We start from the raw sequence: 19,880 nt of genomic DNA, 5'->3' as shown, positions 1-19,880 counted from the left end.
GGCACATTCCTCTTCAAGCTGTTGTCCACTAAATACCTAATGTTTATCACGCCAGCTCTTGAGCCTCTGGGGCTGTGAGATAAATAGGATGTGGCCCCTTTGCCCTCTGGAAGCTGATTCTCAGAAGAATGAAGTATTAACAGGTGTTATGCCAGATGTTTGTTTAGGGCATAACAGTAGAAGGAAAGGAGTGGTCAGAAATGGCTTCAGAGAGTCCGTCATTCCTGCTTTGAGGCTAAATCAGCCTGTAGTTGTATGTGCTTGATGGACAGCACAGTGAGAGCAGAGCACGTGGGAAAGTGAGTTCAAGAAGGCGTCCATGGGCCCAGACCTGGGAGGGCTGGTTGGACTTCCTCTTTGAGGGAGTGTTTAGATTTTATATTAAAGGCACTGTGGGTCAGATCCACATACTTAAAAAACAGTTACCAAGAGCCAGTGAAGAAGCTGAGACTAGAAACATTGATTTTTATTAACAATGCATGCCAGACACTTGAAAAATGTTATTTTCCTCACAACAGCCCTCTGAGGTGGTAGGTTCTCCTTTAACAGATGAAACAGGGGTAGAGAGACAATCATTTGCCCAAGTCCCAGAGTGCCCAAGCTGGTCTTGAACCTGGCTCGTGACCACTCAGGTGACTCAGACGCCAGTGTGGGGAGAAGAGGCAGACCAGAAACGGCGGTAAGAGTGCAGTGGACTGTGGTTAGGAAAGCTGTGAGATTCGCCGATGGGACTCAGTAGACTCGTGCTGGTGCACACACTGGAGGCTCCTTCTCTTTGCTGACGGAACATGCAGGAAGAAGGAAGATAGATGGGGGCATCCAGGGGCCTGTCTGGGTGCCTAGTGGGTAATTTGGGGCCTCACCAGACCCTGCTGAGCAGGTCTGGGTTTTGCCAATATTGAGGACTTAATTGAGGACTTAAAGGGATCGGAATGAAGTCACTAGGGAATAAGGGTGGATTTAAGCTACCTCCTGGGAAAAATGGGGTGCTTTACCTGGTTCTGCTTGTAAGTATATAAGCTGGTTACTTTAGAGCAGAGTGGACATAAGTCCTTGACCTAGGAATGGCACCTCAGTAGGTTTCTTTCTACAGCAAGCTGCCTCGTACCCAGCCAGATGGCACCAGCATCCCTGGAGAGCCAGCCTCACCTGTCTCGCAGCGCCTACCCCCCAAGGTAGAATCCCTGGAGAGTCTCTACTTCACCCCCATCCCTACTCGTGGTCAGCCTCCCCTGGAGAGCAGCCTGGACTCCCTGGGGGACGTCTTTCTGGACTCAGGCCGGAAGACCCGCTCTGCTCGCCGGCGTACCACGCAAATCATCAACATCACTATGACCAAGGTCAGGCTGCTGGGGTGGGGCTGCAGGCCCTTAATACCTCCCCTCAGGACATCTTACCATCAGTCCTCAAAGAAGCCTCAAGAGGCAGGCAGGGTTGAGCAGTTCAGTTGCTGTCTTAAAGTGACTTGCTTAGGTCTCTGTGGGAAGGGGAAAGGCTGTAAGTGGATGGGTCTCCTGAGTCTAAGGCTAGTTTTCATTCCACATGTAGCATGGACCCTGTGCAGGCTGATGGGATAGAATGTGAAGCTGCAGCTCGTGCCTCCCATACACCCTTGGGGCAGCTAAGATGCTTTGTGGCTGTACACTGGGCTACCAGCCAGATTAGGTCCTTGTTTACCTATTCCAGGAGGTGACCTTCACCTTCGTTGCAGCAGAGGGCAGCTCCCTGTGTTGCCAAGAAGCTGGAGAGGTTCTAGAAAATTGTCAGAGTCCAGATAGACTAAAGAGCTGGGAAGCTGTGGATGAGCCCAACCAGGGTTGGCTCCACCACACTGTATGACTAGGAGGGACACTCAGTTCACTGCTTTGTACCTGCCTTCTAAAACTGACAAATTCACCTTGTATGGGACCATTTCTTGCAGATGCAGAGCTAAGGCTCCCTGTAAAGCCAAGTGGTATACCACAGGTGTTGAGGTACCTCAGGAAGGGAAGCAGAGGAGGTAGTTTTGAGTGTTAAGGTCTCTACCCCATTGCAACAGATTTCACCCTTTCTTCCAGAAGCTAGATGTCGAAGAGCCAGACAGCGCCAACTCATCCTTCTACAGCACGCAGTCTGCCCCTGCCTCCCAGGCTGGCCTGCGAGCTGCATCCTCTGCCCAGTCTCTAGCCCGCCTGGGTTCTCCTGATGATGGAAATGCAGCTCTGCTGAGCCTGCCCGGCTACAGGCCCACCACACGCAGCTCTGCACGCCGCTCTCAGGCTGGAGTGTCCAGTGGGGCCCCTCCAGGTGAGGGAGTGGTGGGGACTCATCAGACCCAGTCTTGGCACACGGGACGAACTGACTTTTTTAAACATCCAGCACTGGCTTTCTGACTACTTTTCCAGCACCTTGGCCACCTCCCCAGTGTGAAGGCCTTACACGTCTATCAGAAGACTGCATGGGAAGGGAAGTCAGGCTGACATTCCTCTCAGCAGGGTCAACCATTAATGCCCACATAGCTGCAGAAAGTGACACAGTAGTGTCACTCAGCGACTGTCAGGAGCCCAGGCCCTTCTGTGAGGGGCTGCCCAGTGCTATACCCTTGGTCTCCTCTTGGAGGCTCCAGCCAGGAGCATCGATTCCTGACCTTCAGTTAGTTTCTGTGGGAGTCACAGTCTGTGTATGATGTCTCTATAGAGAGAGCAGTGAGCAAGCCTCCAGCTAGAAAGGGCCTGTGAGTTCTACTCCTGAAACCAGCATCGAGCAGAGCAGGAAATGGGCAGAGACTCCAAGTCAGAGTGTCGAGGTAGCAAAGCCAGCAGGTGACCTGCTGCCTCCCAGCCCATAACTGACTTGCCTGCCTTCCCCATAGGAAGGAACAGCTTCTACATGGGAACTTGCCAGGATGAACCTGAGCAGCTGGATGACTGGAACCGCATTGCAGAACTGCAGCAGCGCAACAGAGTCTGTCCTCCACACCTGAAGACCTGCTACCCACTGGAGTCTAGAGTGAGCACTGGGGTCACCTGCACAGGACCTGGCTCACCTTTTTCCCTCGGCCTTGTGGTAGGGAGTGGGTGTGACCTTACACTTCCAGGAAGGACTCAGAGTGGGACAGGCAGTAGGGAGGTGGCTTCAGCTGCTCCACATGCCAGGGCAGTGGGAGTCGGGGTACTCCAACACCATCTAAGACTGCTGACACTTCCACCCCATGCAGCCTTCCCTAAGCCTGGGTACCATCACAGATGAGGAGATGAAAACCGGGGACCCCCGGGAGACCCTGCGCAGAGCCAGCATGCAGCCTGCTCAGATAGCTGAAGGCATTGGCATTACCACCCGGCAGCAGCGCAAACGTGTTTCTTCAGAGTCCCACCAAGGCCCTGGCACCCCTGAGGTAGATGACATCGGTTTCTCTGTTGTATCCTGAGATTATTCAGTTGGGAAGTGGATTAAAGGGGAGGCTCCTCTCTCTACAGGTCGATGTGAGGATGGGGTTCCTGGTGGGACAAGATGACTTACAGGGTCTACCCTGGCTTGGAGTGTGACATCCTGTCATCTCTCCCCAGTCTAAAAAGGCTACCAGCTGTTTCCCGCGCCCCATGACTCCCAGAGACCGACATGAAGGGCGCAAACAGAGCACTACTGAGGCGCAGAAGAAAGCAGCTGCAGTTGTTAAACAGGTTAGTCGGGGACAGGAGATAGACCCTGGAGGGAGGGGTGGGTCCTTGCTGGCAAAGGCTTAGAGCACTAAGTTGGATGGGGGAGTCCCCATTGTAACAGCTCCTCCCACAGGCTGACCGCCGCCAGTCAATGGCCTTCAGTATCCTCAACACACCCAAGAAGCTCGGGAATAGCCTTCTACGGAGGGGAGCCTCAAAGAAAGCCCCGTCCAAGTCCTCCCCCAATACCCGCAGTGGAACCCGCCGCTCTCCACGCATTGCCACGACCGCTGCTGCCACCACCCCTCGGGCCAAGGGCAAGGTGGAGGCACTGCCAGGGGGAGGGCTCAAGAACCAGGGAACCTGATGGGTGATGAGCACAGGGACACCTCCAAGTGACTGGGGATGGGGCTGAGTACAAGGGCTCTGTCCGGGGGGGGTTGGGGGGGGGGCGCTATTTCTTACTAAGGAGATTGTGTGACTATGTTTCTCTTTCAGGCAAAGCACTAAAGGACCAGCACCAGTGAATGGCCCTACCTGTGACCCCAATGCTGATGCTGGCCTCACCTGGTCGTCTCCTGTCCTCTCAGTGCCTTCTCTCCGCCCCCAGGCCAAGTGGCCAAACCCCTAGAGACAATGATGCCTGCTAACCCCAGCCTGGAGCTATACCAGCGCCCTTGCTAGGTGTCAGCAGTGGCCTGGTCCTCTCTCCTGATGTTTTCCAAGAGCAAAGTCACTACTCCATCAGAACCAGACTTGAGGCTGGCTTTGGGCCAAGGGAGGCCTCTCAGCCCCTAGAAGGGACCACTGGAGGAGCAGGGCCCTTTCTCTTAAAAGTCTAGGACTGGGCACTGATCTAGTGGGGGCACCCCACCTTCTGGTGCTCTCACCTAACCAAAGGATGCAGTGGCCCAGAGGATGCTCTTTTCCAGGATCAGTGGGCCTTGGGCAGCCTTCAGAGGCAGCTCACCCCCTACCCACCCCAGACCTGTCACTGGGTTGGGACTGGGAGTGTTGGGATGATCTTTTCTAAATGTTATTACTTGTAAATAAAGTCTATTTTTCTCCCTTAAGTGTTGAGAGCTGCCTTAATCTGTGCAATAGGGTAATATGGGCTCTGTGGACCCACCTTTGTCCCTGCTGTATGTTCCAGACTAATCCTACCTTTCCTCAAGGTCCTCCGGCACCCTTGATCTAGCGTCTCTTCCTGAGGAGTTAGGGGTCATTCTCTTCTGAAGGCTCACTCTGAATGTGGTGTGTCTTAGCTTGAGTGTCAGTCACTCCTGGGTCAGGCCAAGTGCTGTAGTCGAATGATGGTGAATGAACAGATGTCAGCACACCACTGCCCCCATCTCCTCCTTGGGAAAGCCCATTCAAGGAGAGAACAGAAAACAGGTAAAAAGGTTAAGTTGATATGGAATGTGGCTGAGCAGAGACTTGACCAAAGACATGGCATTTCAGCCAGGCCGAACTAAGAGCTGTCCAGGAACAAGGAAGAGTCCTTATAGGGCTCTGGTCAAGGAGTTGCCTGCTGGCCTCATACTGGCACTGCTGGTGCTGTGGCTGCTTGAGCCAGGGGCGGCCCCTCCTGGGGAAGTGATAGACAAGGGTCAAGGTGATAAAAGTCACCTCTTGTCACTTTCCTCCAGGCCAGACCACCACCCCCCTGCCTGAGTTCTAAGGTCTTTTTTGCTTCTACTTCAGTCTTAGTCTTGGGAACATTATTAGCTGTGGGTGCTTGGGGCAGAGCCCACCAATTCACCCCGTGCTAGAGCAGAGCTCTTCCTGCTATCCACCGCAGCAAAGGAGAGAGTGAGGGGGCTGGGAGCAGGCCTCCTTCCTGTTGCCCTCTCCTCAGTGCCTCACCTGGTGTCACACACTCCAGCAGTTGGCCAGGGAGGTGCTCAATGAAGGAGCCATTGCTCAGCCAGTAGAGGATGCTGGAGTGGGCAAACTGGCTGTAGGTCCTACAGGACAAGGTCAGCATTCCATCTAGGGATACAAGTAGCAGTCAGCCTTTCCACAGAGCAGGCTCCTGCCTCTTTCCCCCTAGGTCCCCAGCACACAAGGGGGAGTCTTAAAGGGCAAGCGCATTATCTCTGAGGGAGGCCCACAGTCAAATCCAAGGAATCTGGAAGTGGGTCCTTCATGTGGCGACTCCAGGCTGGCTTTTCCAGGATGAACTTACTAGTGCCCAGCTTCTCTGCCTCTGGGAGCCTACAACCATTCCCCACACCTGATTCTGTCCCTTCAGTAGGGAGGAGCCTGGGAGCCAGTAACCACACACAAAGGTGGGTAGGAGAGAGAACAGCGAGAGTGCTACTGGCCTGATGGGCAGTGGGGTACATAGCAAAAGGGTTGGCCCCTGGGCCCACAGTCTGCCCTCTGACCACTCCTTACTTGGTAGGTTTTCCAGTTCAGGCCTGGTCACTTCCAGCGCTGGGCACTGCTTAGCTGTAGGGATCATCAGGGACCAGGAAGGACCAGGGTCCTCTGTGGTCATGGCCGAGGCTGTGGTGATTATGCCTCCAGTCAGGTGGAAGACAATGTGGGCACAGAGCAGGACTTTCACAGGGCTGGGATCTGAGGAAAAGACAGTCAGCAGTGGTCCCACTACCTGCAGACACTCAGCATCCTACCTTGGCACCTCACTGGTCATAACTCAGGCTGAGGGAATCAGAGGACTCCTCAGCCCCTACCTCCTGGAGGAGTTTGGAATGCAGCCAGAGCCTTAGAACTGGACTGAGGCTGAAAGCAACAGCACAAAAGTAGAAGATCATGTGGGTTAAGACTGGGGCAAGTCACACTGTTCCCCTCTCTTCAGACCCCCCCCCCCCACACAGCCACCTATCAGTGTCCAGTGTCCAGTTTGGTCTCACAGTCTTGACACTTGTGTCAGGAGGCTGCCTCTATATATCTGTGACAACTGTCTTTTGATTGTTAAATGGTAGTTGATAGGAAGGGGAAGAAAAACAAGCTGCTTGTTTAAATCCTACCCCTAAGCATGGCACTCCTTCCTGAAAACTCCATAGCCCCTCCCTGGGTCTGGACTTCCGGTGAGCTGCCAGCCACTGATAATTACTCTGTCCTGTCCATCTGGCCCAGTTGGTAACCCCCAAGAACTGGCATCCTGGACTGAGAAAGGCTCATTCACACTTAGAAATAAAGGCAGAGTCCCCTCTAGTGACTGTCCCTGTAGCTCCATCTCGTATTCCCACGAACATGTGTTGGCTATTCATCTAAACTAATTCCTTCACTGCAGAGATAGAGAAACCGAAGGCCAAAGGAGCCCAGGACTTACCTAGTCATCGAGAGGCAGGCTTTTCACTGTGGAGTTGGTTCTGGGAAGAGGAGTGAGATCCTGGAATACCCAGCCCCTTCCCATGGTTTCAGTTTCACGTTTACTCTAGTGAGGGGATTCAGAGCTTGAATACTTGTGGAGACAACAGTCATGCCAGGCCCCTACTCCCTTCCCCCCAATTTGACATTGGACTGGGATCTTATATCAAACCAAGGTGACACAGTGACTACTGAGAGCCTCACAGTTCCATGCACCCATCTCAGTCAAGGGTCAGGACCGTGAGGTCCACCCAGTCTGCTAAGCCTTCTCCTTCTTCCTTCACATTCACCCTGATATTTAAGGGGACAACTCTCCTAGGCACCAGAGACCCAAGATGGTCACGGACCATTTCAGGCTCAACTGCACGAACAGCCCATCCACATGCTGACCTCAGCTCCTTACTCTCCCCATCCATTAGCCTAGCACCACCCTCCCAGCTGCAAGCCCTTCCCACGTCTTCATCCAGCTCCTTCCTTGGCCACAGCCACAAGCTTCCGTTCATCAGAAGTCCTGACTGTCGTGGAGCCCCCAAGGAGCCCATGACGAATGCTCCTACTTCAAATTCCCCCTTCACTGTAGGCACCGGGAGAACTGGTCCTAGGAGGAGGAACAGGCACTTCCCAGGCAAGATGGGCAAATGGCCTCTTACTGGCTCAAAAAGCAGACGACTTACTTACCTATTAGTTTGGTCCTGATGGAACAAACGGAGCTGGGTGGTGGCAGGGCCGGGACTAGGGTTAAGGCCAGCAAGCACCAGGGACAACACTGCACGTGCTGCTGTTGGGGTGCACATGTCTGACACTAGCGGTCAGGACTGTGCCACTGTGAAGGATAGGGCCTGCGGGTCTCACATCTGTGCTTTCTGATAGGAGGAGGACAACAGCCAGGGATGCCAGGCAATAGAACAGGGTTTGGAGAAGGTGTCAGGGTATCATCTGCTCTAAGTGTGTGTGTGTGTGTGTGTGTGTGTGTGTATGTGTGTAAAAATCATTCATATTCCCAGTTTTAGATGTGAACTAGACTTACATCCTCTTCTCCAGGGCGCTAGTTGACATTTTCCCCCTGCCTCAGTTCCTAAGTTGCAAACTACAGAGAAATGGTCAGGTGGTGAGACTAACCCAAGAGACACTTCTGAGAGGGGTGGGGAGGGGAGGGAGAATTCCAGAGTTGGGCCACTGGGAGGTCATGGGAACCAGGACAACTGAAGTATGAAGCGTATACATAGGTCAGCTGGCCTCGGTCTCACATGAGCCAGACTGGGGATGAAGTACAAGGGTAACCCAGATCCTGCAGTCAGCCCCCTTCCTCCCTCAGAGAGGGCCCACAGGCACAAGCAGCAGGGGCCACAGAAGGTGCAGCTGCGTAAGAGAAGGCGATGCTGCAAGCGGCCCATGAGAAGGGAGGAAAGCAGCAGGGTACCTGAGGAAAGACCTCAAGTGGTAAGATCTGAGGGGCCCAGTAATGCCCCAGGACAGGAGCGAGGTACCCCACCACCCCTAGCCCCAGCTCTCAAATGGGAGCAGCAAAAGGCAGCAAAGGTAAGGCAACTCAGGTACCCCAGAGGAAAAGGTAGGGAGAAGAAAAGCAAGATGGAGGGTCAGTTTTCCAACCCAGCTCATGGAGCTTTATTCAAAACAGAGTGACAAGAGCTTGTTGATTCTTGCTGCCCTTGAAAAGGTGACCCAGCCAGCAGATTCCCTAGGAACCCACTGCTGAAGGCCAAGGTTTGCCCTCCCATTTCCTTCAAAATTCCCAGGACCAGAGCTGGAGCTATTCCCAGTTTTAGATGTAAACTACACTTACTTCCTCTTCTCCAGGGCTCTAGCTGACATTTTTCTCCTGCCTCAGTTCCCTCTCAGAAAGGAGCTTGCTGGGGCCTCACCCTCTTCTCCCACTTGCCCCACTCCTCCTGTTACCAGGCCCAGGCAGGGCCCACAAGTGACAAGGCTGACAGAGTCTAGTCCCTGGAGGGATCTCTCTGCCAGCTTCAAGGACACACTGATTGCACAGTCTTACGCCTGCCACAGGCCCGCTGCCATTGCACGCATATACGCTCAAGTCAGGCTTTCAGGGAAGAAGAGAAGTGGCAGCTCAGCCTTTGGCACATGTCACTACTTCCTCGCTACAGGGACAGTGTGTACAATCACTGCTGCTGAAGTAGCCCTGCAGGCCAGCCACACCTGGATGGCATCTGTCCTCAGCTGAGCACAGCCCTGCTTGGGGGCAGGCTATCATGCTAAGCTGTCCCCAAGTAAATTTTCGATGAGTTCTAAGGCCCCAGGACTTCCCTTGTGGGAAAAATCACAAGGTTCCAATTGCCTCAACCGGCCTATCGCACCTGGACAGGGGAGAGAGTGTCGCTGTCTTCCCAGGTCCCAGGCGGGAAAGGAGGACGCCTCAGCGCTCTTCTGTGGCACCAGTCAAGAGCTCTTAGTCTCTTCCACACTGAGGGTACCAGGCTTGAGCCCCATGGAGGGAAAAGGGAGGGGGAGGTGACGCTGCCGGCCAGAAGTGAGAGGGCTCCTTTAACCCAAAAACATGATGGTTCTGCTGCCCCTCCCTGCCCAAGCAGCAAGGGTGAAGCCTGGAGGAGTTAGAGCAAATCCTAGGCTCCACAATAAAAAAGGTTTTTAGATATATTCATCAAAATAGTTTTCTTTTAAAAAGCCCCCACTGCTGACAGCTCCACTGGCTGGCTCTCCATCATGTACCTTCCCAGTCTGGACACAGTCAGGGGAAGGGATCCTGAGTGGCCCAAGTGCCCCTTTGAGTCTTTCCCACCCAGGAGGTCTTAGAGCGCAGGGAGGAGAGTGCCCTGAGGTCCGTGGTGGGTAGATGCTCATCCTCCTACTATTCCAGGCCCAGGATGTAGTTGATGCCTTGCACCAGGCCAATAATGACAGGCTGCCAGGCCACCAAGTATCGAAGCCAATCCAGCAGTTGTCCATACATGACGTGAGGCCTCTCCCAGCTGACAGGGTGTTAAAGAAAAGTCACATTGTGTTTAAGCTACTAAGGATAGTCTAAGGGATAGTAAGAGTGCTAGCCTACACTTTCTAGCCCAGAAAGAAAGGAAGCGAGTTACACCTGAACTGGCCCTGAAAAACTAAGCAAACAACCTTCAAGGAGTCAGTGTCCCCTGCTCAGAGACCGTGGGAGCAGTCTGGGAATGGCCCAGCTATGTCCAGGGGTAGGAAGCAGTATGAGAGGGCAGTTGATAAAGGAGAGGGGAGAAAGCTGGGTGCATGATCTCAGGGAAAACTAAAGATGGAGCCAGCAAAGTGGTCAGATACTGTCCAACAGGAAGAAGGGGTGGTAAGGGCACAGTGGTGAGGGCAGCAGGATAGGAAATGACAGCTCAGAGGAACATAGGTCCTGTGTTGAAGGTGAGAAGAAGGAATCCTGTAGCCAGGCCTGCACCAGCCAGAGCTGGTCTCCAGCTCGCACATCAAAGGTGGCATCACCCATTCACTAGGGAACCTTAAACAAGTTATTCAACTTTTAAACTACTTCATTTGTAAAAGAGTAATTACCCAGTTGATAAATCTGCTAGAGATCAAAAAAGCTAATCACAGGGGCCTCCCTAGTAGCACAACAGATTAAAGCACAGCACTATGAAGCTATTCACAGCCACTACAGCAGGAGTTAGAGCCCAGGCTAGGGGGCTGATCCACAAGGCACAGCAGACCTCTCCTGTCTTGCCTGCTGCTCCCCCCCAGCAGTATATTTCGGTCAATCTGCTTGTTTTGTTCCCCACTCTTGTCTCTGGTGAATCCTCTCAACCCTCTCTCCTCCGCTTCACCCCTCTGGCCTGTACCCCAGTTCTTGTATGTATAAATAAATACATTTTTTAAAAGATTTATTTATTTATGTTTATTTACCCCTGAACTTGGGTACAGGCCAGAGGTGCGTGGGTGGTGAGAGGATTCACTAGAGACAGCGTGGGGAGCAGAACAGGCAGATAAATGAAGCACACTATTGAGGAGAGCAGCAGGTGGGTCAGGAGAGGTCTACCACACCATGTGGTCACCTCCGGGTGACGGGGGATCGAACTCATGTTGAAGTGGCTTTAGCTTCTTAGTGCTGCATTAATCTACTGCGCCACCAGGGAGGGCCAATATATATATATATATTTTTTTTTTTTTTTTAAAGGATAACCCCAGTAATGTACTGAATACAGTGCTAGCCACACAGTAAGTGGAGCCACTATTACTACCAATTTACCCTCAAGAGTTCTGGAACCATGATAGGAAGCTGAGCTAGCCCTGTCTCCTGCTCCAAGACCAACTTCCCAGATCACAAGCCAAACAGAATGGTAGTCCTAGGCCAGCGGGAGGGAGGGGCCCAAGGGACCAAAAAGCAGGGCCATATGGGTCAGTAATTTCTCCCCAACAAGAAACGAAACAAAAGGATACGGATTGCTGAACATCCTCTTGAGATCTACCTTCTCTTTGCAGTAGGGACACGTCTGCTTCTTTCCTACAATGCACCAGCCTCGAATGCAGAACTCATGGAACCTGAGGACTTTGGTCAAGGAAACGGCAGACAAGATGACTTTAGCCCCAGCTAGTTTTCAATGTGTGAGTTAGAAGTGATATTCGGGGGGACTTGATCTTGAAACTGAGGAATTGTTAGAGGATGCTCCTCCCCCGTGGCTGACTCACCCCCAGGGCAGCTGGGGCAGCTGCAGGCCCCTTTTCTATCCATATGGTCAATGGCACTGGTCAAGTGGCCCTGGAAATTTACTTACAGCTAAATACTGGTGGGAGAGGGAGCTGGAAATTCTCCTCTGGGGAAGCACAGGTTGAACCTCATGAGATTACACAGCCCCCTACACAAACTCTCTCTCTCAGTTTGGCCCTGGAGTTATATCATTATGAATTACACCCTGAAGACAAGAGTCTTAAATAGGACTAGTCAGCACCTCCTGCTCAGGGATGGCAGGAATGTGTTGGGAACAGTGTCCACAGACACGTATGCACACCTGTGGCTTCCCATGCAAAAAGCATGGGAAGCTGCAGCTTCCACTCCTGGGTGTTGGCTTCGCCGACAGGGAACATCACCTGAATGCCTGCCTTCTAGTCACTCCTGCGCTCAGAGGTCTGCACAGTGGGCCAAGGTTACGAGCACTCCTCCTCCCTGACTGCCAGGCAGGTGAGGTCGAGGTGCGCTGGAGGATACACATGGTTGCAGGATAGCCTATACGTGTTCTCGATGATGCCCTCTTCACTGACGTCCACAAAGATCTGCTGCCCACACACGGCACACACACTGTCTGAGAGGTGCTTGGTAGGCATGCCCGACTCACTGTAGAACTGGGTGGAGAGACCAGGGGGAAGAGAGGAAAGATGTAGTATGAGGCAAAACTGGAAGGTACCTGAGAGGCCTATGCAGAGGAGGCAAAGTGGCAGGGGGAAAGCAGAACTAGAGAACACTATTCAGATGCTAAATCGACCTTGTCTTTGCTAGGTGAATGGAGAGAACCAGTCAGACCAGAGAGAGGTTAGGAAGTGAGATGTAACAGGACCTGTAATAGGAAAGCCAGGCTGGGCAGCACAGGAGGTGAGGAATGAAAGGAAGAAGTCTCAGGGTGGGATGAGGAGCTGTGGGGAAAGCCGCTCTGGGGCCAGGCTATCAAGTGAGAGGTGGCATTCCTTCTCCAAGATTCAGAACAGTGAAACGTGCAGTGCATTGCTGGTTTGGTGACAAGGCCATTCTCAAACACTTTTGACAACAGTAAAGGAGGTGCAATTCTTTAGGATAGTTTATGTCTCAAACTGTCACAATCTTTAACTCATTAATTTCACTTCAAGAATTATGAAATAAGTAGCATGTCAAAAAGCTTAATGCAAATATATTCATTTAAATATTATCTGCAATTGAAGAAAAGAATTTGTAATTCCTCAGGAAGTTAAATACAGAATTATTACCCGGCACAGCAATTTCATTCTTCAGTTATACATCACCCTCCCCCCCAAACAGAATAAACACATATCTGTACACCAGTATTATTTACAGTATTATTTATCACACGAAAGGTGAAAACAAACCAAGTCCGTCAATAGATAAATGGATAAGCAACCCGTGCCATAGCCATACAACGAAATACAAATATTACTCATTCCTAAAAAGTTCTGACACATGCTACAACATGTAAAATCTTGAGAACATTATATTAATGAAGTAACTCAAACATAAAGAGCAAATATTATGATTGCATTTTTACAAAATATCAAGACTAGGAAAATTCAGCGAGAGAAAGGTTGGGGACAACTCAGGGCTGGGAGAGGAGAGAGGAGTTACTGCCCAATGGGCTCAGTTTCTGTCTGGAAGGGATGAAAGTTTTTGAAAACAGTGATGACAGCTGCATAATGCCATGAATGCACCTAATGTACCACACTGTGTACTTAAAGCAGCTATAATAATATATTCTCTGTTACATAAATGACAACATAAAAATGTATTTAAAAAGCAATGAAATGGAAAAACCATAAATGATCAACAATAGAAGACTATCTAAGTCAATTACAGCACACACACAGCGGGGTAAACATACAGCCAATCAGCTGTAATGATGTCAAAAGCAGGACACAAAATCAACAAGTGCTGCTTGTAAAGACAAGCCCAAATCAAGCAGGAAACAGATCAGAAAGCTTACACCACTGGTATTTCTGTAGTAGAATCAAAGATGATTACTTTCCTTTAATGTACTTTTCTGCACAATTTTTCCTTGGTAAATGTGTATTACTTTTAATTATTTACTATCACAATTACCAGGGATAACCAATACCATGTTCCAAGAAGAAATTCCAAGTTTTGTACACTTTCCCTACAACTTACTGTTAAGTAGCTACATTACATTTCCCCTTCAACCCAAGGAAAAGGACTTGAAATTTATTTGTGAAAACTTCCTATGACCTATTTTTTTCACAATCTTAATAATGATTGTAAAAGATACATAATATGAAATCTTTATATATAAATATTTTTTACACCATTGTTCATTTCTGTAAAATGCTTGATTTCTCCTTACAGGTGTAAGCCCCATGACTTTCCAAACCAAGTCACCTTTGAACCATCACCACATCCTTTTGTCCTTTCCTCTTCCCTACTGAGTATCTCTGATTTATAGTTTGTCTGCTAGTCTTTTTCCTGATCCCTTGTATGGTTTCCCTATGTTTCTCCTGTAAGTAAAGCCATCTGATATTTTTTCTTTTTCCTTCTGATTTATTTCACTGAGCATAAACCCTTCCAGCTTCAAATGGCATGCGTTTCATCTTTTTTTGGTTGCAGAACAATATTTCACTAATTATATATCACATCTTTTTGACCCAGTCATCTGTTTTAGAACATTTATATATATATTTTTTAATTATTACAAAAGTTTATTTTTACATCATTTTGCACATTTTTTTTTCCATCTCGATAGTAATCCCCGCGGGTTTCCCATCACCAAATCACCCATGTGCCACCACCATAGTCCCGTGCATTTCCCTTCCTTCTCCCCCCCTCCCCGTTTTTGATCCCATTCCCCACTCCACCCCCACAAAATATCTCTGGTATATGGTTATTCATTATTTTTCTTATTTTCTCGCCGGACATTTATATATTTTAAAAAAGATTTATTTATTTATGCATACAAGAACTGTGGTACAAGCCAGAGATATGGGAGGTGAGAGGATTTACCAGGGACAGAGTGGGGAGCAGAACAGGCAGATCAACTGAAATACACTGCTGAGGGGAGGAGCGGGCAGGTCAATAGAGGTCTGCCACACCATGAGGGTCACCTCCCCAGCTGGGAATCAAACTTGTGCTGCAGTGGCTGTGGATCACTTCATAGTGCTGAGCTTTAACCTGTTGTACCACCAGGAAGGCCCCTGTTTGGGGGCATTTAAATCATCTCCCCATCTTAGGTATTGTAAATAGTGCTGCAATAAACATAGAAGTGCAGACTTCCTTTCAAATTAATGTTTTGTGTCATTTGGGTAGATTCCTAGGAGTGGGATTGCTGGGTCATTTGGTAGCTCTGTTTTTAGTAGTCTGAAGGCCCTTCACCAAGCTTTCCATAATGGTTGGATCAGTTTGCATTCCCACCAGCAGTATAGGAGAGTCCTTTTTTCCCACATCTGTACCAGCATTTATTGTTGCTGGTTTTTTTAAATTTGGGGAGTCTAAAGGAATGATACTGAGATAGGACTTAATTTCTGCATTGTTTACATAATTACAAAGAGAAATCTATTGCATTCATAACAGCAAAACAATGAAGTCATAGTTTGAGGGGAAAAAAGTGAGATATGTAATCAGGTTTCTTAAATAGGTTGACATTTTATACACATTTTAAGTTTGAAGACTCTCTCCACAGTCTCTACCTAATCTTCTTAACACATTTCCAGGCTCAATGAAAAGTTTATATTCCAAGGAATTGCTTTAGCTCGAAAACCTATCTATCAGTCTCTGGAGCCAATTTACATCAAATCATGTCAAATTTATCTCCAAAATACTTCTCAAATAGTCCACTTCTCTTCCTTTCCACTTTTTCTGCTCCAATCCAACCTTCCTTGATCTTCCCCAAACTACTACAATTATTGCTTAAATAGTCCACTCACATCACTGCTTTTCAATATTGGAAGCCCTAGACAGCGTAATAAGACAAGAGAAAGACACACAAGGAATCCAAATAGGCAAAGAAGTAGAACCATCACTATTTGCAGATGATATGATAGTATATATAGAGAACCAGAAAATCTCCACAGAAAAACTAATAAAAATAATCAACCAGTTTAGTAAAGTAGCAGGCTACAAAATCAGCATGCAAAAATCAGTAGCTTTCTTATATGCACACAATCAAACTGAAAATGAAGAAATTGAGAAAGCCATCCCTTTTATAGGGAAACAAAAGGGAAAAAAAATCAAATAACTTGGGAATAAACCTAACAAAAGAGGTAAAGGGCTCACACAAAGAAAACTATAAGGTACAGAAAACACAAAGAAATGGAAATATATCCTTTGTTCATGGATCAGAAGAATTAACATTATCAAAATGGCCATCCTACTGAAAGCAATTTATAGCTTTAATGACATTCTTCAAAGAACATAAATACTGTTGAAATTCATATGAAACCACAAATAAAACCTTAAATAGCCAAAGCTCTCCTGAATAAAAAGGAGAATGGGGTATCATAATCCCTGATTTCAAACCATACTAAAAAGCTCTAAAAATTGAAATAGTATGGTCCTCGAACAAAAACTAACACACACACCAATGGAATCAAATAAAAAACCCAGAAATAAAGCCACCTATTTATGGACAACTAATATCTGACAAAGGAACAAAGAATATTCAATGGAACAGGACAGTCTGCTCAATAAATGGTGCTGGGAAAACCGGACTGCTACTTGCAAAAGAACAAAATTAGACTACTACCTCACACAATGCACAAAAACAAGCTCAAAATAGATGAAAGCCCTGAGTGTAAGACCTGAAACCATGACAAAACACTGTATAACATGCATAATATTTTTAAAGACACATCCTCCAAAGGAAAGTGAAGGAAAAGATAACCAGCTGGGATTACAGCAAACTAAAAAACTTCTCTACAGCAAAAGTGACACTAGCAAAAAAAAATTTTGCACACAATACAACTGATAAGGGACACTTCAGAGATCTACAAAGAGCTCACTAGTTTCAACAAAAACAAAGTAAACAATCCAGTCAAAAAAAGGGCAGAATCAAAAACATGACTGGATCAAGAAGATGTGGTGGCATATATACAAAAAGGAATACTATTCACTAAACAAAAAGACAAACTCATGTCATTCACAGCAACATGGACGGAGCCAGAAGGGCTCATGCTCAGTGACTTAAGCTAGAGGGAAGAAGAAAAAACACCAAATGGTTTTACTTATAGGAGGAATGTAGGGAAACTAAATAAGGGCTCAGAAAAAAACATAATAAACAAAATCAGGAGGCAACCATCATAAATCAGAGACATTCTGCGAGAGAGAGGGAGAAGGGATCAAAATGGGAGAGAAGCACACAGGGATTAGACTATGATGAGTACACAGGTGAATTGGTGGTGAGACTTTTACAAGAAATACACAATGATATAAAATTATAAATAAAATTATAAATTTTATAAATTAAAAAAAGAATTTCTTTGGGTGTATGAAGTAAACATTATAATTTACATTGTCATATACTTTTGTTGAATATTAAAATTTTTTTGTGCATAAAAAAAATAAAAAAGCCCAAGGTACATTTGAGACCTAACTTTGCAAATTTTTTTTTTTACATCATTTTGCAAATTTTTTAAAAAATAGTCATTCATACAGAGCTCGGGTATAGGCCAGAGGTGCAGTGGAGGTGAAAGTATTCACCAGAGACAGAGTGGGGAGCAGAACAGGCCAACTGAGGAAGTATAGTGCTGAAGGGAACACGGGTGGGTCAGGAGAGGTCTGCTGTGCCACGTGGATCACCTCTAGGGCGGGGATTAAACACATGCTGAAGTGGCTTAAGCTTCTTAGTGCTGTGCTTTAACCCACTGCGCCACCAGGGAGGACCTGACTTTGCAAATTTTAAGGAAGGAATCTTCATATATACCACCTAGTTGTATGACTTACCCTTTCTTTCCAAAAAATGATGCTATCCTGCATTCTCTAGAGAGGCAGTATTAAGAACCTGGGTGAACTTACCCCTATAGTAGATGCCATGTAGTCTGCACACATTTCTGCAAAGTCCCGTTCAAGAACTCCATAGTAGAGGCCGTAGAAGAGGAGAGAAATGCCAAAGTCCATAGCATCTTCTGGCTTGACCCTGTAAGGAAAGCAGCATGTTCTGTAAGACCTGCCCTAAAACACACTGGTTTGAATGACTACTCAGGGATATGTAAAACAGTGGCCTAAAGTTGGAAGGCTCAAGGACTAGAGTACGTGTTGACACACTAAAACCAATCTAGCCAACTATCTGTTTTAACATAGCCTTTTAATATAGCACTACTTGAATAGGCTAACAGCATAGTGGTAAAAACAGGGTATCCCCTTCTGCTCATTATGCTCACTCTGTTCCCAGTTCCTGCTTCCTTTGCCTGGTCAACATGCCTTACACTTTGCCTTAGGCACACAGTGGTTAACATCTTTGTACTAAAGAGTCTACTGTTGGCAACTGCTGAACATCAAGCAATAAAATGTCCGTTTTGAAGGTGGCAGCTCACTGAATTACCATATCTCCAGCCCAAGTTGAGCCCTTTGAAAGTAGGGAAGGGCCCACACATCTGCATCTGGGTGTCACTAGAGTAGTGTGAAAATGACCCCATGGTCACAGCCTCCTTTTTCAGCCCTTCCTCCTGAGAATGTCTCATCTGAAGGCAAGTGGATTGCCTACCACCTGGACAGTCTACCCAGGCAAACAGGGTGGTATAAGGAAGAAGTTGTCTCATTTGTTATACAGTATCTGCATAATGTCCTAGAGTTTGCTTTTTGTCCCAGAGAGTCTAAATAATTACTACTTAGCTCTTTATAGAAAAAAAAATTGTCAGCCACAGCTTTAGGGGGGGAAAGATGAAAAATATTTACATACCAGTTACCATAAAATTCTGAGCAGCACCTATATATATTCTGTGTCTTCAAAGGTGCAAGTCTGTTTACTAAGGACAAAGATCCTGCCTGTACTACTACATGATTTGCTTTAGTAATGCCAAAGGCCAACAGTATTGCAACTATAGATGCTTATTATATGGTATAGATGCTTACAGTAGAAAACTACCTTTGTTAAATATTTGTACCACAAACTATTTTTGTTCACTTAAAGTTAATGATTATATTTACCTTAAAAATTGTATTTATTTGGCCCTCCCTGGTGGCGCAGCAGGTTAAAGCACAGCACTGAGAAGCTAAAGCCACTTCTGCATGAGTTCGATCCCCGCCTGCCCCGGAAGTGACCACATGGCGTGGCAGACCTCTCCTGACCCGCCCACTGCTCCCCTCAGCAGTGTACTTCGTCGATCTGCCTGTTCTGCCCCCCACTCTGTCTCTGGTGAGGCCTCTTGCCGCCCCTGCACCTCTGGCCTGTACCCCAATTCTGTATGCACAAATAAATAAATCTTTAAAAAAAAATTGAATTTGTTAATCTTAAAATATTTAACTTACTGACTAGAGACTAACTAGAGACCATGATCTTATCCCAAGTAGTGTTTTCTTCTTTATATAGTCTATACAGAATAAGGAAACTATTATAAATTATAAAATAAGTAGGATCTTTATTTAAAGAAAAAACCAAACATGTTATGAATAGCTTGAAATACCCTGTTTTCTTGACAATATGTGCTGAACACTATACTGACGCGTAAACCTCTGTGAGTGTTTGTTCTCTCAGCCTTTACTACCTCTGGAAAAAGGAAGTTCAAAAGTATCCTCTCACTATATAAAGTAGAACTTCTTTCAGTTTCACACTTTGCCTACAGTACACTAGGTTTAGGTAAGAGATCAGTGGTCAGGAAATTAAATTTGAATCCTAAACCAAGGTTCAATGCAATGTTACCTCAGATTCACAGCCATCATTACCTCACCCAGGAAGCCATATTCCTACCTTCTCTTGCCCTACTTACTCACTGTCCCCTCTAGCCTGACGCCAGGTTTACTAGGCTTCTGTCTCCACTGGGGCTAGACCAGTACACTGGCATAAATCTTTTGGAAAGTTATAACAATGTGAAGCAACAATCAGAATCCAACTCCTGGAGATGACTCCTTAGAAAGCAGCATAGCAATGTACTGTGATAGCATTAAATTGGAACAACACAACAACAATAACAACAAAAAATGCCACACCTAAGCGCCCAATAATGGAGTAGAACTTAAATCAGTTAATACTAGATCCATTTCTTTGGAGAGGTGATAAGGTAGAATGC

At 47.4% G+C, this 19,880-nt stretch overlaps 2 protein-coding genes and 1 long non-coding RNA gene across 5 annotated transcripts in view; 1 reads left to right on the top strand and 2 right to left on the bottom strand.

The window, feature by feature from the left end:
* The window catches only part of NUMA1 (nuclear mitotic apparatus protein 1), a 57,878-nt gene extending 53,167 nt beyond the window's left edge, over positions 1–4,711 (top strand). For both annotated transcript variants that reach the window (XM_012725368.1, XM_012725367.1), the window contains exons 19-25: positions 1,094–1,340; positions 2,058–2,286; positions 2,852–2,988; positions 3,197–3,373; positions 3,546–3,659; positions 3,772–3,960; positions 4,137–4,711. In XM_012725368.1, coding sequence (XP_012580822.1) covers positions 1,094–1,340; positions 2,058–2,286; positions 2,852–2,988; positions 3,197–3,373; positions 3,546–3,659; positions 3,772–3,960; positions 4,137–4,148 — 1,105 coding nt within the window. In that variant the 3' untranslated portion in view covers positions 4,149–4,711. The remainder of the gene's footprint in view (positions 1–1,093; positions 1,341–2,057; positions 2,287–2,851; positions 2,989–3,196; positions 3,374–3,545; positions 3,660–3,771; positions 3,961–4,136) is intronic.
* Positions 2–4,816, bottom strand: LOC105853676. The gene is made up of 3 exons (XR_001145467.1): positions 4,803–4,816; positions 1,398–1,477; positions 2–778 (listed from the first exon to the last, which is right to left on the bottom strand). It is a non-coding gene; the product is annotated as an uncharacterized LOC105853676 (long non-coding RNA).
* Positions 4,817–6,136: 1,320 nt separating this feature from the next.
* RNF121 (ring finger protein 121) overlaps positions 6,137–19,880 on the bottom strand; it is a 62,305-nt gene continuing 48,561 nt past the window's right edge. The window contains exons 6-10 of one of the 2 annotated variants that reach the window (XR_001145466.1): positions 17,671–17,791; positions 12,160–12,293; positions 11,394–11,495; positions 6,940–9,949; positions 6,137–6,221 (exon numbers count right to left, since the gene is read on the bottom strand). Coding sequence is in view for 1 of the 2 variants with exons in the window: in XM_004683163.2 (XP_004683220.2) it covers positions 9,829–9,949; positions 11,394–11,495; positions 12,160–12,293; positions 17,671–17,791 (478 nt within the window). In the remaining variant the exon portion in view is untranslated. Of the gene's footprint in view, positions 9,950–11,393; positions 11,496–12,159; positions 12,294–17,670; positions 17,792–19,880 lie in introns of both variants that reach the window. The other variant, XM_004683163.2, reaches the window with a different exon arrangement.

This window comes from Condylura cristata, unplaced genomic scaffold (genome assembly GCF_000260355.1).
Source record: "Condylura cristata isolate star-nosed mole 26May11 unplaced genomic scaffold, ConCri1.0 scaffold00015, whole genome shotgun sequence".
Lineage (NCBI taxonomy): Eukaryota > Metazoa > Chordata > Mammalia > Eulipotyphla > Talpidae > Condylura > Condylura cristata.
The sequence above is the reverse complement of the archived record's forward strand: the minus strand, read 5'-3'. Positions and strand labels throughout refer to the sequence as shown.